This window comes from Desmodus rotundus, chromosome 2, assembly GCF_022682495.2.
Source record: "Desmodus rotundus isolate HL8 chromosome 2, HLdesRot8A.1, whole genome shotgun sequence".
NCBI lineage: Eukaryota > Metazoa > Chordata > Mammalia > Chiroptera > Phyllostomidae > Desmodus > Desmodus rotundus.
This window is the reverse complement of record NC_071388.1, coordinates 17,669,380-17,689,911: the sequence shown is the minus strand read 5'-3', so window position 1 is coordinate 17,689,911 and position 20,532 is coordinate 17,669,380. Positions and strand designations below refer to the sequence as shown.

General features: G+C 36.1%; 1 protein-coding gene across 2 annotated transcripts in view; it reads right to left on the bottom strand.

Moving 5' to 3' along the window:
* Positions 1–20,532, bottom strand: part of TMPRSS15 (transmembrane serine protease 15) — a 112,232-nt gene that overhangs the window by 39,524 nt on the left and 52,176 nt on the right. For both annotated transcript variants that reach the window (XM_045194895.2, XM_053919370.1), the window contains exons 14-17: positions 18,532–18,667; positions 11,261–11,350; positions 8,632–8,757; positions 6,837–6,977 (exon numbers count right to left, since the gene is read on the bottom strand). In XM_045194895.2, the coding sequence (XP_045050830.2) occupies positions 6,837–6,977; positions 8,632–8,757; positions 11,261–11,350; positions 18,532–18,667 (493 nt within the window). The remainder of the gene's footprint in view (positions 1–6,836; positions 6,978–8,631; positions 8,758–11,260; positions 11,351–18,531; positions 18,668–20,532) is intronic.

Below are 20,532 nucleotides of genomic sequence, written 5' to 3'. Positions count from 1 at the left end.
GAGGCCTACTGGAAATATTCATTGTTTAGAGGGAGTAGGTGCTGCTGTTTTCTGGAATTGTTTGTTTGTTCTTAAGGGGATAGCCCTCATCTGACAGAGAGAGAAGGATTTGCTTCTCTTAAGACATTTTTAATTTTGTCTCAGGAGGGACAGCTACATGCTGACTGCAGGGTCTCTGCTGAAGACCTCGTGGGATTTGCATCCCTGAGAAGGGAGATGGTGGTTGGGTATGGAGCGGCCTGATGCTTCCTTCCCCATGCAGCACGTGGGCAACCGTAATGAAGAAGCAAAAGCACTTGATAAAAATAAGGAACAGGTAAACTTTTCTTTTGAAAGCTATTAGCAAAAATGAACCATAAACTATCATATTGTTTTCAAGGAGACAATTCAAGTTAAAATGGTTTCAAAATTAAATTGCACTAATGTCCACAGACTTTCTCAATGTACGATGACCAAATGTAACGGCACTTGGAAGGAACCACTCCTGTTTTAGAATCTAGAGGGCGGCCCCAACCGCAGAGCAGCGGGAGTGCTGTTACACTCTAAAGGGAGTTACTATAGCCATGTTATACTTGCCAAAGAGAAAAACTGATCCTGCAACTAACTGTCAATATCCATCACCCATTTTCAGTTATTAAAAAAAAAGAATTAGAGTTTTTTCTAAAAAGTAGACTACATAGCATTCTTGAAGAGGAATGCTTTCAAGTGGGAGAGGGGAAATGGTGCCACCCAGCACAAGGGGTGCCCAAGACAGCTCCCCACTGAAAGTTTACTACACGGCAGAATCACAAGGGCTGGGGTTTCCATGGGACTAGTGCAGGGGCTTTCAGACTTTTCCCCAGATGCTGACTGTAGTAAGAAAAAGGTATTAAACCAAACTCTAGGACCCACAACCATGTGAGTGTGTTTGTGTGTGTGTGACTATATATAATACCGTTACTCAAGTCTATTCTGCTCTGCTCTCTTCTGCTCTGTTCCAATCTGTCCTGCCCCCTCCCACCAACCCCATCTCATTCCATTCTATAACAAGGAATGCTGGTCAAACACAAATAAATTGATTTCACGACCCACTGTTGAAAAATATCAGACTGAACTGAAGTATAGTGAAACATTTCATGGGAGTTGATGACTTTAGTTTCCTAAAGTTTGTGGGCAGATAGCTGTATAAATAAAGATTGATGTTCACTTCCCACCTAATGAATCCAGAAGTCAGGAAGTTGGCTGGAACTATCCCTGATGGTAGTTAGGGCCAGGAGAGAGGGTGGCAGTGGAAACAACCTGCATTTATCTATGAGTTGGGCAGTTGCAAGAGTTTCCACGTGGCCAGTGGACCCCAGGAATTATAATCGAGTGACTGTAGCCTGACCGACAAGCAGGCTCCAGCACAAAGATAGGGCAGGATGGGGCCTGGGGTGGGGATTAGGAGCTGTGTCAGGTTCTAGGGAATCATCTAGGGAGAGTATTACCCATGCCTGCAGTGAAGTAGTCCTGGGGAACAGGGTGTGGGGGTGAGGGGAGAGGACTGCTCCCCAAACCCCACAACTTTGTTCTACAAAGGAGCCAGCATTAGGTTGGGAGCCATGGTTAACCAAAAGAAAATTACAGTGATTAGAGATTTTTGTTTCCTGTCTGCTGCTCCCCCAATGCTGGAGATATGTATGGGAAGACTGAAGGAAAAGAAAGTGAAAAATGAATCGAAGACAATATATCTATTCTGCTCTACCTTAATTGATTGGGCTAAAGTTTGTGCCTGGGTTGAGAGATTTTAAAAAAAAAACAACTTTAGAATTAGGTGATATTAAAGTTTGATGCTATATTTGACAATACATTTTAGTATCTAAAAAAGAGGCTTAACTATCCAATTAAGAAAATTTAATACCTCTGAAATAACTGGTGAAGTGAAGAGATCTTCCAGAAATATTCAGGGGCCAAAAGGGAGGTTTGAAATAAAGTAGATGGAGAAAAATAAAGTTTTTTTGGTTTATATGCCCATTGAGCTCATTCTGTAAATTGAATACGCAATATAATTGCTTCCATACCTATAATGCTCAGGGCTTGGTAAAACGTTAGGCACAAAGTACAAAATCCTTAGATATTTGGTAAACATTAAGTGAATTGGTTTATGCTGAATGAATGACATACCTCCAAAATCGGTATACGCTGGGGCAAGGGGGCTATAAGAGGACCAAATGGTAATGAAAAAAATACAATAAAGATTAAATAAAAAATTGGTATAAGCCCTAGGGATAGAGTTGACACACTATAAAGCAATCTTTAAAAGTATGGTTTAAAGAAATACATTTTTAAGTTAGGCAATTTACTGGCTGATGATCATTCTATTGATTTGAAAAAAATAGATATTGATTCTATTATCTTTATGAAAATAAAATTCATTATTTGAATTCAAATCATGGTTAAACCGTGGGTTTAGTAATCATGTGACCCTGGTTTGATCTGCAATTTGGCCATTTTCTTTTACCTATTTTTTGACCTTGGGACAAATTAATTCGCTTTTCTGAGAATCAGTTTCCTTGACTCTCAAATCGGAACAACTATTATTTATATTTTAGGTGTACCACGAGAGTAAGTTAAAAAATTAAAATGTACAGTATAAGAAATGAGGTAGCCAAAGAACCTACACGCATGACCCATGGACATGAACAATGGTGTGGGGATTGCCTGAGGGAGTGTGGGGTGCTGGGTAGAAGGGAGGAAAGGGGGAAAAGTTGGGACAACTGTAATAGCATAATGAATAAAATATAATTAAACAATTAAAATGTAGTTAGTGTATGCATATGAATACAGTGAATACTCAGTAAATAGTATTCTTAACAGCAAGAAGAGTAACATTTAAAAATCATCCTTTTCACTGATAATTTTAAGTTCACCTTCCTTCTTCCATGGGCCAGCCATGTTCCCTTCCTCTCCAGATAACCGTATGAACAACAAGAAATCATACTTAATCCATTCCTCTGGGTATCTTACGACAATAATTGGAGCTATTCATATAGTTTATTTTCAACTTTGAAAAATTTTATTTTTCTTCAAACCAATTCTTAGTTATTTTAATGAAAAGATATTTTAAGGAAGACATGGCCTGCTGATTATTTCTAGAAATCTTTGCCCCATGAGAGAAGTAGGTTACATATATCAAATGTAATACTATTGAGGGAGTTCTTGAAAATGTAATTATCAATTTGTTTCACAAACACATATTTTAACCAGATTAGTAAAATGATAAATGGACAAAGAAAACTAAGTATTCTACAGGCAAACATCAATATTTTAACTAACTTTATATTTTATATTTCTAGTATTAATTTTCCTATAGAAAACAGAAGGCTTGAAACTAGGTATACATATATTTGTATGTATATATTCTATTTAAAATCTATACTTTAACATGTATTATATTTATTTAAAAAGTTGACAGCTTAATTAAATATCCTTCATTAAATATCTTAATATACTTATAGAATATTAGTCACCACTAGTTATTTTTAAAATACATCATTACTTTGTTTTCATAGTTTATTGAAATCATTACATAAAAATGAGTTCTCAATACCAATAATTTAACCATATATAAATTTATTGATAATTTTACTCTTTTACTAGTGTAGTCAAGTTATATTTAAATGGAAAAGCACAACTCTTTTGAATGGAAATTTTAATATCTGAATTAAAATATGAATGAAAACATATATAAAGATTTGAAAACTGTAATTCATTTTTGTGCTCTCATGAAAGCCGTTAAGGTTATATACTAGGAATCTAGGAAAATTAACTTATTTCTGTCAGAGGAATGCATTGGATAAAAAAATGCTGAATGGGATAAAACGGTCCGTTGCTGCTGAATTGACTAGAAATGATAACTTCTGAGGAGATGTATAAATAAACTCTTTCAAAATTTTCTTTACATGCATGAACTGTATTCTCCTTCTTTGCAACAACAGAGCAGTTCAGCTTCATCAAAAAGTCTTCAATCCAAAAGTTTTAGTCTCTGCAGCCTCTGAAATCTTATTTCTGATGGTTTTATGCTCATAGTGAGAGAGAGAAAAAGAAATATTGCTAAGAACTGAATTTCCCCATCTACTTTTTTATGAAGTCTCCAATAGCCTGGCCTCATTTAGTCAACATATGCTTGGTTTTAAATGGAACCGAATTGATCTCTAAGGCACATGCTACACAGTCTAGGGAGGGCTCTAAACCCCTGAATGTAACCAGCTGCCACTTGCACAGTTGCCTGGTCAGCACCACTGAATTCCAAATGAACGCACTCAATATCAGCAAAGAGCAATAAGGACACATTTATAGGAGATCCATCTTAATAAATCTGTATTCCATGCATTCTAGGTGAATGTGCCTGGCAATGTTAAAAATAGGATTAAAAAAAGGAGAAACTAAAATGTGTTATATAATTCTTTTACATTTCAATTAAAGGCTTTGGAATTTGTTCCCAGAATATCTCTGAAGATAAATGAGGCACGTAAATGCTGAACATTCATGATAACCCTTTCATACCTCTACTGAACTGACCATCAAGCAGAGCACCAATATAAACAGATATGTGTGCCCATCCTCTCTTTCCATTACCAGCTTGATTGTCTTCCTCTGCCAATGCCCTGTTTCTGTGATTGCTTCTCAGCATTTCGGTGTTAAACATCTCTCTGGGAGGAGGCTGTGCTGATCATGACACAATCACTCAATTTTCTGCTCCCCAGCAGCATCTGTCCTGTGTCCAGGAGGACACAGTGATGGCCACAGAAGACTCCACTCTAACATCAATCAGGGCATTTTCTCTAAATGATTTACGTCCTAAAGAACATCATCATGGTAGTTGAAATCTAGTAAAAGGGCAAACAAATATAAACAACCTCAACACTGTAAATCTGGAATCTATTTTGTGTTGGAAGCAACAGATTATGCTCTTCTGGCTTTTATCCTGAACATAAATTGTTTATAATATTTTTAAAAATCTTTGGCATTGTATTTATCTCATTATAAGACTCTGGTTAAAAACCCATAACTGTAATATTTTTAATGGAAGAGATCTGTTGCTGTCTGCCTTTTTGCAACCTATTATTTTTCCACTTCTTTCCTCCTTCCTCATTTACAATTTAAAAAATGGGTTTAAAGATTTACCTTTTCTCTAAAATTTTGTTTTAAGATGTTTTCTCTTTTTCAGGTGGTAGAATGCCCAATAATCACTTAATTGGCTTTATAAATGAACTTACCCCCTTAGTGGTTAGAGCTACTAGCTTTTATAGCTCAGTTGGTTTTAATGTTCATTTCTACTTCTTTAAAAATATAACACTTTTTAAAAAAAGTTCTTTTCATGACATTATTCTTGGAAAAAAGTTGGGAGGCTCTCCCCCCAGTAGAACAGGTATTAGGTATTTGCTTGCTCTATTTTAAGATACTTTGGAGAATGGAGCACATAATTTTATTGCATTCAAATATGAATGATATTGATGCCTACACATTTTTATCATAGCAGTTTCTCCTCAAAAACTTAGAAATATCATTCCACTGTGTTTAAAGAGTCACCATGAAATGAGCAATATATGAAGCTTGTCTGATTTTTAAAACTTTCAAAGATGATATTTTTCTTATAGGAATTTGACCCAGAATTTTCCTCTTGAAATTTAAAATTTAAGCAGGGAAGTTATAACACTGATTTGTGCTAATTAATATTTTACAGCCAACAGTACATCTTCCCTCTTAGTTTTGATAGCTTTTTCCCTTTGGAAATGCTTATTATTTTCAAGTTGTGGCTTTGTGTTTTTCCAGCACACCAGTACAAACTCTCACAATTGTTATGGCTTTTCTGTTCAGGGCAAGGATGGATAAGATATGGGTCATCGTCCACGTTTGCTACAAAGCTGCAAGCATACAACTTTCTGTGACACAATTAATGGTCCACGTGAGTCATGAGTGGAGGAGCAGGTGTTTGCACAGATGGATCTGGGATTGGATAACAGAGGATCAAAGCTCCACCCCTTCCTCTTTTCTACACATTCTATGTAAAAAACTGACCACCATCTGCCATGGAAGGGAAAGACAGGTGGAAGAAGTGTCCTGTATTCTGTCTTTCTGACATATTTGCACCTAGAGAGAAGCACAGGTGTGGGCAGTAGCATAAGAAAAATCGTAGTCCACGAGGAGTCGCAGGTGAGAAAAAGTTCTCTGTAGGTTGTTAAATGCAGACAGTTATACCATAGTTATACCAGTTATACCATAGATGCATAAATAGATATAGACATATTCATGATGAGAAGGCAGGAAACAATTTTGTTTTTTCCTCCTGCTAATCATGTTATGAATATAATAAAAAATGAGGTAAGAAGGTTGTTCATACCAGCAAAAATCAGCATCAAATTCCTTCATCCTTCATAGAATTGGCTTTACACTGCTTGTCTCTAAGAAGTTAATGATGTTAATATTTTAATTGGATGTTGTTGGCATTCAAACAGCTCACTTGACTGTCTCCCTGCTGTTCTCTAAAAATGCTCTTGGCAAAGGGAATGTGACATGCAGTCCTCCTTCCTTACAGTGCCAAAACCCCATTTTAATGTTTAAAACGGCTCTCTTCGGTGAATAAAATTCCCAACCCTCTCTACAGCAGAGAAGTGCAAATGGATCTGCTGAAAAGTGGTATGGATTCCTCTTTGAACAAAGTCAGGCAATGATTAAATAGATGTAAAGGGAGGAAGGAAATCTTTGTTAAGATGAGGAAGAAATGATTTTTAGATGCAAACATTGACATGTCCTATATGCTTTTATCAATTTGCTCCAAGAGTTACAATGGAGTGCGCAATTCCAAGTACACTTACCTGGAATCCCCAAGCGATAGCCAGTAGTGAAGTTGGCTTTAAAACCCCGTTTTGTCAATTGACTGTTAGTGATGAAAATCACAGTCATTCTGTTGGTGGTTGAGAACACATCCTTTACTGGACCAGGCCCTGTGTACACAGCTGCTCCGAAGGAAAACGAGAAAATCAGCGAGATGACCCTTAGGATCTAGAAGAAAATATACCCTTTTTCTCAGCTCCATGCAATGTGTACGTTCTTTTATATTTTGGGCAGTACTGCTTGGAAGCCAACTTCTCTATTGATCTTTTCCAATATTACTCGAGGTTTCTCTGGCTCTGTAATTTAATGATGAATTACTCACAACATTATCTGGCTGATTAGCACCACTACTATTCAAGCTCATGTAATTCCAGAAAAAGATCATTTGGCTGCTTGTAGAGACCATTATAAAACAACAGAGATTATAGTCTCCCTTAATAGTTTTGTCCAAATTTAGTTGACCGTTTTTTTTTGTTAGCTGAATCATTAACCTAATCTGAAGGATGGCTTAATTAGAAACAGATTATATAAACTTAAATGGTGGTGTTCAATTTTCTTTTTTTTTTGCACTAAATCCTGGGTTTTGGGGGTTGCATAAACAATGGAATTCTTTTTTACTAACAATGAGGGTTTAAGCTAATTACAATACACTCATATTATTAAGTAATTTATATTTTGGAATCTGAAAACAATTCTGTTTCAAAGTATTTTTGCCTACAAATTAGAAAACTATGATTTTGAGACCCTTTTGGAATTCTTATTTACTCAATGATTTATGTAAATATAACAGGTGAAATGATAATAAATGATTTTTCTTACATCATGAGATCACTGAAGTTTTTATTGGAAAGACAAAGTAACCAAAAAATGGGAAAAGTACCTAAAATGTTTTTATAATTGTACATAATAAAATCAAATTTGAAGTTCCTCAGTTTTCTCTAGCACTAACCTCCTAACCCCACTGATTCTTTCATTGTATATTTGTACTGTGTGTGGCCCTCAAAATCCTCTCACAGGAAGCTCATGTTCTAGAACTTTATGGGATCTTGCTGAAGAGACCCACATCACAGGTACTAGATTAGAGTGGCTGGAGAACCCCCTCCACCACTCTGCCTCTTCGTTGCTATGGAGAGTACCCTCTGCAGTCCTCACCCATTGGTCACACTGTTCCTATGATTGCAGCCCGATTGCATCGGGCCAGATTTTATAGGAAATGGCCAATAAGAGTCCAGAGTACAGTTAGGTAAAATGCCTTTACTTATAAAGTGTGCTGTTCATGCATTCCAGTTGACCCTTTATGTATTTCCATACCTTAATCTGTCTTAAAATTGGTAGTTAAATAAGATATAGCTATTATACTTGACAAATAGATCTTTATTATGTTAACATTTGTTTTGTCAGTTCAATATGAAATATTATTTGATTTAATAGCTACCTTTGAACACCTGATGCACACATAATGCATAGAACACTGCAGAGCGGCTGTCCTTAGCTCTTAATCTCCAAGGTGTAGTGCTTACTGTAGGGAATTACTCCCGGCTAGTAGAAACTGCTGGCTCAACAATACGGATTCTGGTTCGCCACAAATGCTCAAGAACATTATTCTATCATCCTTGCGACCTCTTCCCCCAAATTAAAAGCCTCACATAAAATATGACATGCTACTTTACCGTTTGTTAGTTATAAAAGAGTGATTACATTTATGAGAAATGTTCTGTCCACCAGTCCAGAGTCTTGAGCTATACAACCTCCATAATATTTAAAGTGCAGACTTACCTAAGAGTGGAGAATCATCTCCTTCCCCATCTCTGATTTCAACTACATCTGCAATATTTTCTAAGTCAAATTCTTGAAAATGAAGTTGTATATTCTTTCCTTTTCGTGCATTTAAATTCCAAACACCTGAAAAGTAAAAATAACAATATTTATTTTAGAACACACTTCTTTGTATTTTTTAAAAGCTTTACTCTTTTGAGAATTTCAAATTACTTTCAAAGATTTTTTCCCCACCTTATGAAAACCAGTACTCCACACTGTTGTTTTTTCATGTGTGCATGAGAAAATATATAGATCTAGTCATGAACATTTATAGTAAAGTTTCAATAAAATTTGAAATGACTTACTGTAATTAAATTTGTTTTATTTTATATTGAGATGGAATATTTTAATCAAAGCTTACTAATAGTATTTTGCTCCTATGATATAAAAATTTATAAATATCAAATATATTAATGTGCTACTTTTATTTTTCATGATTCAATTTTATTTTCCATGATTCAATTTTTATAGGAAAATTAGGTGATTAAATGCAATTTCTAGGGCAAGAAAACTTTACTATTTCTTTAAGCAATTTTGCCATTATTTAAACGTATTGTTTACTGGTAGTTCATTTTGAAAAAAACAAAACAATTACCAGCCTTGGTATCAGTAAACACTTCTTGTTTTTTATTGATTCTTTAAACAATTTATTCATTGAATTCTATTCTAGGCTCTTTCCTTGTTCTGTATGTGTTCTCATTCACTTGTAGGTAAGAGCATTTCATTGACAGTAATCACTGTCAAGTCCTATTTTCTACACTTTTTTTTGAGAAATAGATAAATTTATCTAACTATTCTGTATGTAGATGTATATATCTCAAACTCAACAAGCAGTAAATAGAATACAGAGTTATCTCCTTCCTAAACTCATTTCGTATTCCTCCTATCTCAGTAGATGTCACTACTCACAGTTGTCCACACCGGAAGCCTCTGCATCTTCCTCCACCTCCTCACTCCTGCCACAGCCAATCCAGCACCCAGGCCAGTCAGCAGTACCTCCTATCCCCCTTGACCTCATCTATTTGTGAGGCTCCATTGCCACTATATGAGATTAAGTCACCATCGTTTTCCATTTCCTAATTGGTGATGCTGATGGCCCTCTTCCCTTGCCATCACTCTCTGATCCTTAAAGGCAGATGGATTAATCTAAAATGAAAGCTTGATCTTATCACTATTTTCATGTGAACCGTTTGCAGTCTCCCCAGTGCTCTCAGAATAAAATCCAAACTGCATGACATGCTGTGAAATTCCTTCACACCTCAACCTATTTGTTACCACTCCTTGATTTTTCTTGGAGATTTGGGGAAAAAAAACACATCTCATAACCCCTGAACTTCCTGTGTGCTACCTGCCTCTCATGTCTTCCCACAGTATTCTGCTTTTGTCGTTATTATGACGGTACCATGGGCATTTTGTAATGCCTGCCAACTCCTCTGAAACCGGACTATGTTGGTTTCTCATTCACTTACTTCAATGCCTAGCAAATAAAGTGTTCAATATATGTTTGTTGGATTAATCAAAGAATTTAATACATTTCTCCAAATTGTTCTTTCAGTGTTCTGCTGGTTTTCAGGTTTTTTAAATCATTACTTTATACAAGGGATATGCTTAAAAAATGTCTTCAGTGTGATGATATCTCGTTCTCCAAACAAGTCAAATTAGATTAAGGGCCGTTTATTTTTTTGAATCAGATATCTCCCTATAATAATGACTCTCTTATTCTGTGAAAGTGACACTTATCTATGGATCATTTGAAGCAAGAAAAGTTGACAGTTCCTAACAACACACTTTTCCACTGTCATTGGGGCCTTTCACTGGTAGAGGTCTCCGTTTAGCTCCGTGGTGCTAACCAGGTGTGGCCACGGGAAAAACACGCCTATTTCCAGACCGAAGCGGAACATTTGTGGGATGGCCTGGGCATCTGTATCTTTAACACAGTCTCTACTCAGCTCTAATGAACTTCTCTGTTTGGGAATAATGGTCTAGAGACAGGCTTTGTGCACATTTAGCTAACTCGTCTTCTCACTACTCTTAGATTTTTTTTAGTGATTCTTTTTATTATGTCATCCTTTATACTGGGAATCTAATCACATTATTCTAGCTGCTTTATTGATTCAAGCTTGTATTTATAAAAGGTGCAGGTGGTACAACTGGCTCTTTGCTGTTTATACTTTGCACCAGCTTTATTCTGTGGGATTGCATACTTATTACAGTCACTGTAGACATTATGTATATAATCAAATGAAGTCATTAAGAGAGTGGTATCTACGGTGAGGTTGGCCTTTTCACTTCCTCGTTTGATTCAATTTTTAAATCTGAGAATTACAATAATAGCACCTGCTTCAAAGAATTATTCCGAGAATGAACTGAAATAATTCATATTAAGCACTAATACTGTGCCTGGCCTGAAATAATTGCTTAAAAGAGTAATTTTATTATTGTTATTCTTGTTCTTATCATTATGTTAAACAATCTCATAAATGGGGTAGATGTATCTAGACATAATAAATTCGTAATCTACTTTGCTGTGTTAAAGGGAAACTTTGAAATATGAAATTGTTTCTCATAGCCTGAAGGAATGACTCACAGAAAGCTTGATTAGGGTAGTTGTCTGGAAAATTCATAGAAGTAAATGTTGTATTTGGCTCCCACAGTTCAAAGGGTCCTCCACAGTCCGCTGTAAAGGAAAACAATAAAAATCATTAGTAACACCATGTTTATTTCAGAGAGGTAATATTATTTGCTAAAAAATGCCCATTTGGCTTAGATAGATAAATTTTAGAGTTTGTAGATGGGACAATTTTGCAACTTATGTAAAAGAACCTAATCAACAAAATAAACAAGCAAGCAAAATTAACCAGAGACATTGAAATTAAGAACAAAGTGACAGTAACTAGAGGGGAGGTGGGAGGGGATGTTGTAGAGATTAGGGGGAAGGATTGTCAAAGAACATGTATAAAGGACACATGGATAAAGCTGAAGGTGGGTAGGATTGAGGGTGGGAGGTGGGGTTGGCTAGGGTGGGAGGAGTGGTGGGGGGAAAATGGAGACAACCATACTTGAACAAGAATTTTAAAAAATTAAAAAATAAATAAAATTAAAAAAATACAGGTAAATAAACCTCAAAACCTAACATATTCCACTGTTCTCTGTGAACCTCCAAGAGGACATAATATTGTACAGCATTTTCCAAAATGACTTGGGCAAGGAAACATTTCTGCTGAATACATTTTGTAAATAGGCTTCATGAGTAAGGTTTCAATCCTCTGTAGCAAAAAAGAAAAAGATAATAGGACAAATCTTACATCTGCCACTGTTTTATAAGAAGGCCTAGTAAATCACTAATCTTGCCATTTCTTGCTTTTTCTCAAACTTTTTTTTTGCTAGAGGGGAAGCTTCATCATCCTGTTTATTGAGGCCTTGGACTATCAGGAAAGAGAGAAAAACTGCAACTCCATTTGCTTAATAATTGTTGTAGAGTGACCTGTTGCCCAACATTGTCCAGGAGTCAAGTTGGGACCGCACTGAATGCGAATGTGTTAGCAAAATCGAGCAGAGATCTTTCAGTTAAAGTATAATGCTTTAAGTAGGCAGATTAAATTTATGAAATTCTTAGCATACTTTATATTTTTATCTTCTTGTTTATTAGAAGAAAATTATGAAGTAATATAAAAATTCATAAACTAGTTTTGGTATCCCAATTCTTGTTTTTATTATCATGTGACATTTAAGATCAAAAGAAGAAAGGTAACCTTGTTTGAAGAATATAAAAAACTGAAATAAGTGTATATATTTCCTATTATTAAAGCAGACTCTCCACTGGAATTGTTTATTCCTGATAAGAAAGGAATCAGATTATCAGATGGATAACTAAATATCTCTACAGCTATGGCAATGCCGCAGTCATACTCTCTTCTTTGATCCCTAGCTTACATATAACCTGCCTTCTTTCTGTCGATCCTATGAAGGTCATGTGCATCTTCCATATCTGTATGTATCTGGTGGAGCAGAGAGACAGTCATGTGGTTTGAGAGCAGTATCATTGCCAGCCTATCCTGTGGCAGGGTCTGGTCTACCTGATATGCCCTCCTGGGCCAGGCTTGTCTGGACTGAGATGAGCTTCACAAGGATAATAAAACCTCTTACACAAATTTATCTTTTGCAAAATGTTTCCATACACATTTTCTCATTTGGGGAAACAACATGGTGCATAAGAGGAAGATGTGTTAGAGTTGGTGGATTAAAAATGTCACTCTGAATTAGTTCCTTGTCTGTTTGTGGCTTGGTTTTCTCATATATATAAGAGATATATAAGAGATTTTCAGGGTTGTTGTAAAAATCAAACATCATTTATAAAATATGCTTACACATTACCTGGCATATTCAGTGCTAGCTTTCAATGCATACTTGCAGATTAAATAATTACTGTTATCATTTCTATTTTAAATGGACAATGTGAGCGTTGTCAGTATTCTGTTACTTGCTACGTACACATTCACTTCATGCCAAAGTCGAAACTTCAACTTAGTTAATCACAAGCTCTTCCCACAGCACGTTACTGTCTCCTATTGGGTTGATTAAACTCTGAAGCATTTTGACCATCTGGTCCGAGCCACAGGCAAGGTTTAGACTGATTCTCAATAAGTGGCGCTTGATGAGTATATGACATATTCTTGATGGGTGCAGACAGAAGGAGGGAAGAAGGGAACATTAATGAAAGCACTAACAAATAAGATCAATCATCGGTATATCGGGAGGGAGGAAAGCACTGTATACAGGCTCCTGAAGAAGATATTTGAGCCATAGAAAGTGATAATGAGAACAAAGGCAGGTTATCCCCTGGAAAGGGTGAGAGAGAGGTGAAGAGAATCATATGCTCCCACAACAGCTGTTCCTGTCCTGTTTTTGTGGCGAAGAGTCTTGCAAAGATTTCTGTAGAAGTATCTACCACAACCCCTTAACTCACATCCATTTAATTTGAATAATTCTAAGTGCTATGAATGTTCCTTCAATTTTCAATGCAACCCATGGGGAAGGAAAAGTTTAATGGTGGAGACAAAACAACACTGATTATTGAAGGCTGGGCAAAGCAGCTCTTCCTCGTTCACAAGTTCAGCCATGGCCACGGACGTATTTTGTTTTTGTTTTGTCTATTGTTGATTTTTAATAAATCATTTTGATTTTCTCTTCAAGGAATAGAAAAATTTCAAAATCAGCTACTCCTACTTGCTGACATTTTAGAGAATGCATTGGAGTTTTACATCACTGAACACTTAACAGTACATTGTATGTAGATGAGTAGGTAGTGTTAGTGTAGTTGGCTGATTATTAATGTGAGAAAGAAGGCAAAGGGAATCACATAGTAAGCTTAGTGAACGAGGGTGTTCTTTTCTCTCGATGCTGCATTGTCACCAGCAACAGTAGAACTTTAATGAAGACACACCGGACCTGAATGCTGTCAAGTGTCACTATTAAGTGCGTCAAGGCAGGCAGTTTACGTAGCATCTCTCCACTAAAAAGGAGTCTTGGAAATTCATTCCTTTCAAATACGTAAGAAGTACTTTTTGAAATGTGTTTCAAATATAATTTTATATCAAATAACTAACTAGTGAAATATACCTCTGATCCTTGACTTGATGAAAAATATCAGTGACTCTGCGTACAAATGACTGGAAGGAATTGACCGAAGCACTGCCAGCCATTCTGCCTCTGCTGACACTATTTATTTTAATGCTGGCATTGCTGTTGTGGAAACATATCATGTGCTTCTTAATGGAGGAGCCAGAGACTCATGAAATGTAATTCTGGACACCACAGTCACGCTGTGTTATTAGATTAAACCATTTCCACCCAGAGAAAGAGAGTTAAATTGCTTGTCTGGTACAGGGAACTCTATTCATTTACAGTTGTTAAAGTCTTTCATTTTTCTTTATCCTGGAGCTGTTCTCTCAAAGATTTGTGTTCTGATTAATTTCTTACCACACCCACAGGGCTCTGATGTTTACGAGCTGTGTGGCGATGTGGGCTCAGTCACCATGAGGTGAAAAGGAGGAGAGCCCAGCTTCATTTATGATGAGAGGGATCAAGTGAAAGATTTTTGATAAAACAAACGTCCATATTATAGCACTACAGAGCCGTATAGCAGTATTACAGAAAACATTTGAGAAGCTTAGCTCATAGTATAAAAATCTCTCATCAAAATCCGTGCTCAGTTTATGAAAATTTGTATTTCTGCTAACAGGCTAGAGTGCCCAGCCACGATGATGACGTTTTTATTACATTTATGCCAACTAAGTTCAAATGCTCATTTTTTGTGGTTTAAATTGTATTTGTAATTGTTAGCCATGTGGTCAGTGATTGCTCTAATAAATAGGCTATTCGTTTTAAAGGTAAAGAGATAGAGAAATAAAATAGCCAAAAATACATTGATACAGAAGGAAATGAGTGAACTTAATGCCATTGGCTAAGGGTTTGAATATCAAGTCACACTAACAGTCTAAAAGGGAAGCAGTTCTGCTAGAATATGGCCATCGGTTATAAGAGAGGTAGGTAGGTATTGATTCATTTCTACATGAAGAACTAAAGTTAAATGATTTAGCTCGTATAATGTCATGCCTATAAAACTTTACAAATTAACTTTTACTTTACCTTTGGAAATAGAAAATGGCCTAGTAATGGCCAAATAGAACAAAACTTAAGAAATAAAATAGCTACAACTATTATTTGTCCTTTTTTTTTCTTAATTACTTTTAACAGAATAGCCACAGGAACAAGTCAGGGAACTAAAATGCAGACTGAATTGTGTAGATACTGATTCTATTTAGTAGATGTCTTGTCATGAATCATCCCAGCTGTGCTGTAATTGGCACGGTATTCGTAGGAAAAAACTTGCTTTTTAAAGAGTTCTCAGTACGACCCCTGCATTTACATTATTTGTGCTGCTGTCTTGGGACAGCGATCTTAGCAGGACTGAACTTATAAAATGGAAGAATTCCTGCAGTTAGGGAAACGACTTACATTTTCCCAAACCAGGCACAACGTGGGTCCCTAGAAACAAGGGAGGACACTGATCTTTTCTAGGGATTATTATTTTTTTCATCAAAATGCACAAGAAGAGCTAAAGAAAGGCTATGAGCCAGTCAGCCAAGGTTTCCTTTTATTTCTGCTTCAACAAATCAGTGATCTGCAGCCAAGAAAGCTCTGCTTATAGAAGAATTTCACTGAACCTATTGCACATGGCATTAGAATGAAATTGTTCAGAATGCATTTGATGGTAATTAACATTTTCTGCTGTGCTAAATATTGCCCTGAAGTGAACCATTTGGAAACTAGAACAAATAGACTCTGGGAAAAATTTTGAAGTTTATATATTAAAATCAGATGGGTTACTCTACCGTTATAATTTCTCTATTGTGAAAATATGCAGAAATAGCATACTTCCTTGATATTTAGGTATTATCTTTCTCTCTTTCTGACTGGAGTAGATAAGAGGACTATATGGATTATATATATACATTTTTAAAATGGGAAATAATGTATAACATTTTATTTATATGTATGATATTATATACAAAGTTATATCAAATTTTCTATTTCAGATAATGAAATTTTGCTCTTTTTAAAATATCAAACCTTTGTTACTTTCACCTAGAAAATTTTTCTTCTGGATCACTTACTGATGAATAGAACTTGCTGGCAGAAGGATTGCAAGGAAAATCTATTGTTTTAAATGATTCTAATATCAATAGTAAGATATTGCTAACAATAGGTATCCAGAGGAATTATTTATCAAACCAGCAGTGATTTTTATCATTATAATTTGTTTTTTTCACATGAAAATAATTTAGATAATAGAGAGGTAAGGTGTGGGGCACCTACACAAAATAAAGTGAGACAACAATTTTCAAACAATGCTACAAAGCCTTGTGTTCATGTTGACATTTTCTAGAATCCCACCCCCATCATAATTTCCAAGCTTTGGTTCTTGTATCAAATTTTTGCTTGGCAAAAATGTTTATGTTATCAAGAGAAAAATACAGACAAAATTGGGAGAGAGAGAGACAGACAGAGATAATTAGTTCATATCTAGTAACATCTAATATTTATTCATAATCCATTTATGTAATATTAAGAATGAGTCAGACACTCATGAAGCAAAGGTGAATTAGAACCAGAATCTGGTGCAAACAGTTTCACTTCTCGCAACAGGTTTTTGGTCAATGTTATTAAATGAGAATACATGATATTTTCCTTTTGTTTCAATTTTATGAGTTTCATTCTGTCTCTTAATCTTCATGTTTTTTTCAAACCTTCTCCAGTTCATACTCCCTTCTCCAAAATCCTCTATTGCTTGTTTCTCTCATTTATTACTTTTAGGGACACATAATTATATATTGCTTTTAGTATTTATTTATATGAATTATATTTATTTATTTAGTCCATGCATCAATGGCTATGGCTACAGCTTACATCTTGTGTGGTACTTTGTATGTGGTAGATATTTATAAAATTTTAATGAATGTTTAAAATATTGAAGAATTTATGTATAACCCCTACAAGCATCTAAACATGTTAAGACCCAAGACAGTAATGACAAGTTAGCCTTTTGGTGGGACGTAAGGGCACTTTCCAGATGGTCTCATGAGACCAGTATGACAATGTAAATATGAAGTTCATCTTAACAGCAGCTCATTCATCACGTGTTCTCAAACACCAGTCATTTATCTTTAGAGCTTTTGAGTTGTTAACAGCACTTATCTAAAAAGTCTGTTTTTAACTTAAAGATTAGACAGCAGGAAAACAAATATATAGTTTTGGAAGCAAAACAAAATATGTGGATAGTTTCACCAAACTGATTTGCTGATGTGAATATGGGAAGGAAATGGGAACTGGGGAAAAGTGCTGGTCGTAAGCTCAGCTCCATGACAGAAGAAAAACATTCACAAGATTTGACATAAGCAAAGCTGCAGAGCCAGCTCAGCTTCCAAACACCATACTCCAAAGACGAAAGAGAAGTTTTTACATTAAAACTGCACTACAGTGAAAATATCTTAATAAAGGGACAATGGGTGTTTAATTTCATTTATCACTAATTTCTTCTGTCAAGTCCTATAGTCTGAAAGTGATGTGAGGTCATTATCTCTTTTGACATGGATAAGGTTACTGGTGCTGCCCCTTTGCCTCTGTGTTTCCAATTGGACTTAGAGCAAAGGTAGACACAGGCTCCATTTTCATCCTTTTGAGCTAAAAGACCCCATAAGACACCAGAAAGCCTGGTCACTGCTCAACTGCAACACATCAGTGGTTCCATGAAGGGAGCACATTGGAAGACTTACAGCCACCGTTTCAGGACAAATATCTTTTGCGTGCCCTAGGTCTGTGCACTCGAAGTCCTGGCCCAACCATTACTATTGAATTTTTCTGGAAAGGGGCTTGGTGGGTTTCAGGCTTAACCAAACTTCCTTGGAGATTATAACATCACTCCTTAAGAAGGCTATGAAAATCATAAAGCTTCTTCCCGAAAGACTACAGGCCGTGCCACATGTCACATGGACAACTGAGTGTTCGCTTCGTATTCTAGTGAGAACAAAATGAAAATTAGAAGCCTTCATTGTTGTCAAAAATAAAAAGGTACTAAAACAATCAAATATATGATGTGTAACAATGTAGTGAGTGATTTTGATTTTGAGTTGTTGTATACAACATTTAATATTTTGCTGACCTCCATTTTACTGGTATTTTAAAGTTTTAGATTTCCAGTGAAAAAATACTGGCTGAGATAAAAAAAAAATAAGCCAAAGAAAGACCTCGTTGAAAATAATGTATTAGTCAGGGAAAATACACACTAAGGTTACTTACTAGGAAGTTCTGGTGGAGGAGTTGGGACCAAAGTTGGTTCTGGGTGAAGACTCGCATTGCAGATCCCACGTGTTAGGCCAATGTCGTCCAACGCTATATCACTCAGGAGCTTGTTTTTAAAAGCATTAAAAGAAACCTGTAATTCAGAGAGACATATGAAATAATTCCACTCACATATTCTCTGACTTGATTCTTGTGGCTCAGCATTCTCTGGAGAACCAATACTGCCATCTTCAAATATCCGAGAACAAGTTGCTACTGTATAGGGATACAGAGCTGGATCGTGCTTCGCAAGGTGTTTTTGCTGAGCCCACCTCCCTTTTTATGTGTTCATACCAGCCTAAATTTTTAACAGTATCTTCCTTCTGAGTTAGGTTTATTGCCACAGCCTTGCCCTGTCTATGCTTCTTTGTCACATGAGGCTGTCAAATTCCATTGTACTGGGTCTTGCAGAGACAAAGTCTGGCAGGGAAGAACAAGCTTCTCCTAGATTCTTCCCCCGACAGTGTTAGAAATCCAAGTACCTGTTTGCCTTCTCAGAGGATATAGGCCCTAAGAAAAGATACACTGATTAGATCATTTAAAATGCAGACAGTGTGGCAGGGGGACAATATGATCATTCAGAGCCAGCTGGTACTGGCTGTAGTTCACCCAGAAAGCTGGTGTGAGATGCTGTGTGAGGGTAACTCCCAGAGGACACAGACCCAGGCTTGGGAGAAAGACCCAGTGGTCATATGAAGCGTATAATGTTCTTAGGGGAAGTGAATATTTTTAACCAGACTTTCCCAAATCCTCTCCTGTGTAAGAGAGAAAAGACAGAAACTGAATACTTATCTGTTTTATGCTAATTGCTCTGCTAGTCACGTTATACATTATTTCATTTTCCCAACATTATAGAGTCATCTATTCACTCATTTTTGTTCATTTCCTTCACCCACTTCATGCCAGACACTATTCAAAATAAGGATTATTTTTTCCCTTTCATTATGTGCAAGTTGAATTGCAAAGGAATGAACATGATTTGTTTAAGATTTCACAACAAAGTGGCAAAACTAAGGTGAAAATGTTTGTAGAATTTGATGCTCTCACTCTGCTTGATGAGCTAACTGAAAAAGCTGCTCCAGTTTTACTACTTAAAAAAGTGTTCAGTGAGTTGAGCCAGACTTAGCCACTGCAGTGCTTACGTCCCTGCTTCGGCCATCTCTGTGCTCCTTCGAGGTTCCATTTCCTTTACCCTCCTTAAATGATCAGAAAACAACCAAAGATTTACAGAATTGAAGGATAGAATTTGAAAAAAGGAAAAAGGAAAAAGATAAGAAAGAAAGATGGGGGAAATAGAGACCAGGTTGTTGATTACTGCTCGCCTTGTACAAAGTCCTGGGACAAAACTGAAGCCTTCTGATGACAACGTGCATCCAAAAATACATCTTCTGAAGGGTAGACTCTCTTGTCTGAAGTTACCCAATTAAAACATTGTTAACTTGGTCAAACTATTAGCCTTTATAACCCTACATTTTAATTGTAAACACCCTTAGGAAGAGAACCCATTAAGCTGTTATCTGAAAAATTAATTCACCCTAATGTGAAATAAATGATTGGAGATTTCTCAATGATACAGCTCATAGAATTTGTTTTTAAAGGGAATGAAGATTAAGTCTGAGTGGGCAGGGTGGTCGGATAATGGTAGGTGTGGCTGTTCTAACAGGAAAGGGTATTCCCAAGAAAAGTGCAGGGCTGATCCAGCCAGTATTTGTAAGAAGTTGAAAGTCCTAGTCAGGAGGGGCATACTAGGACACTGTTAGCTTGTGCTAGAAAATTGCTGAAAAAAGCTGAAATATATCCTACTTTCCATGGACTTTATGGCTCTTTATAAGTAGTGTTATCTGAAGTAAATTATTCCTCAATAAGTGACTTTTAATAAGTTAGTGAATAAATAAAATTAGAAGCACTCAAAGATTAAAGAAGGTAGATTATGAAAGTAGAGAAGTGACTTAGCTGTAT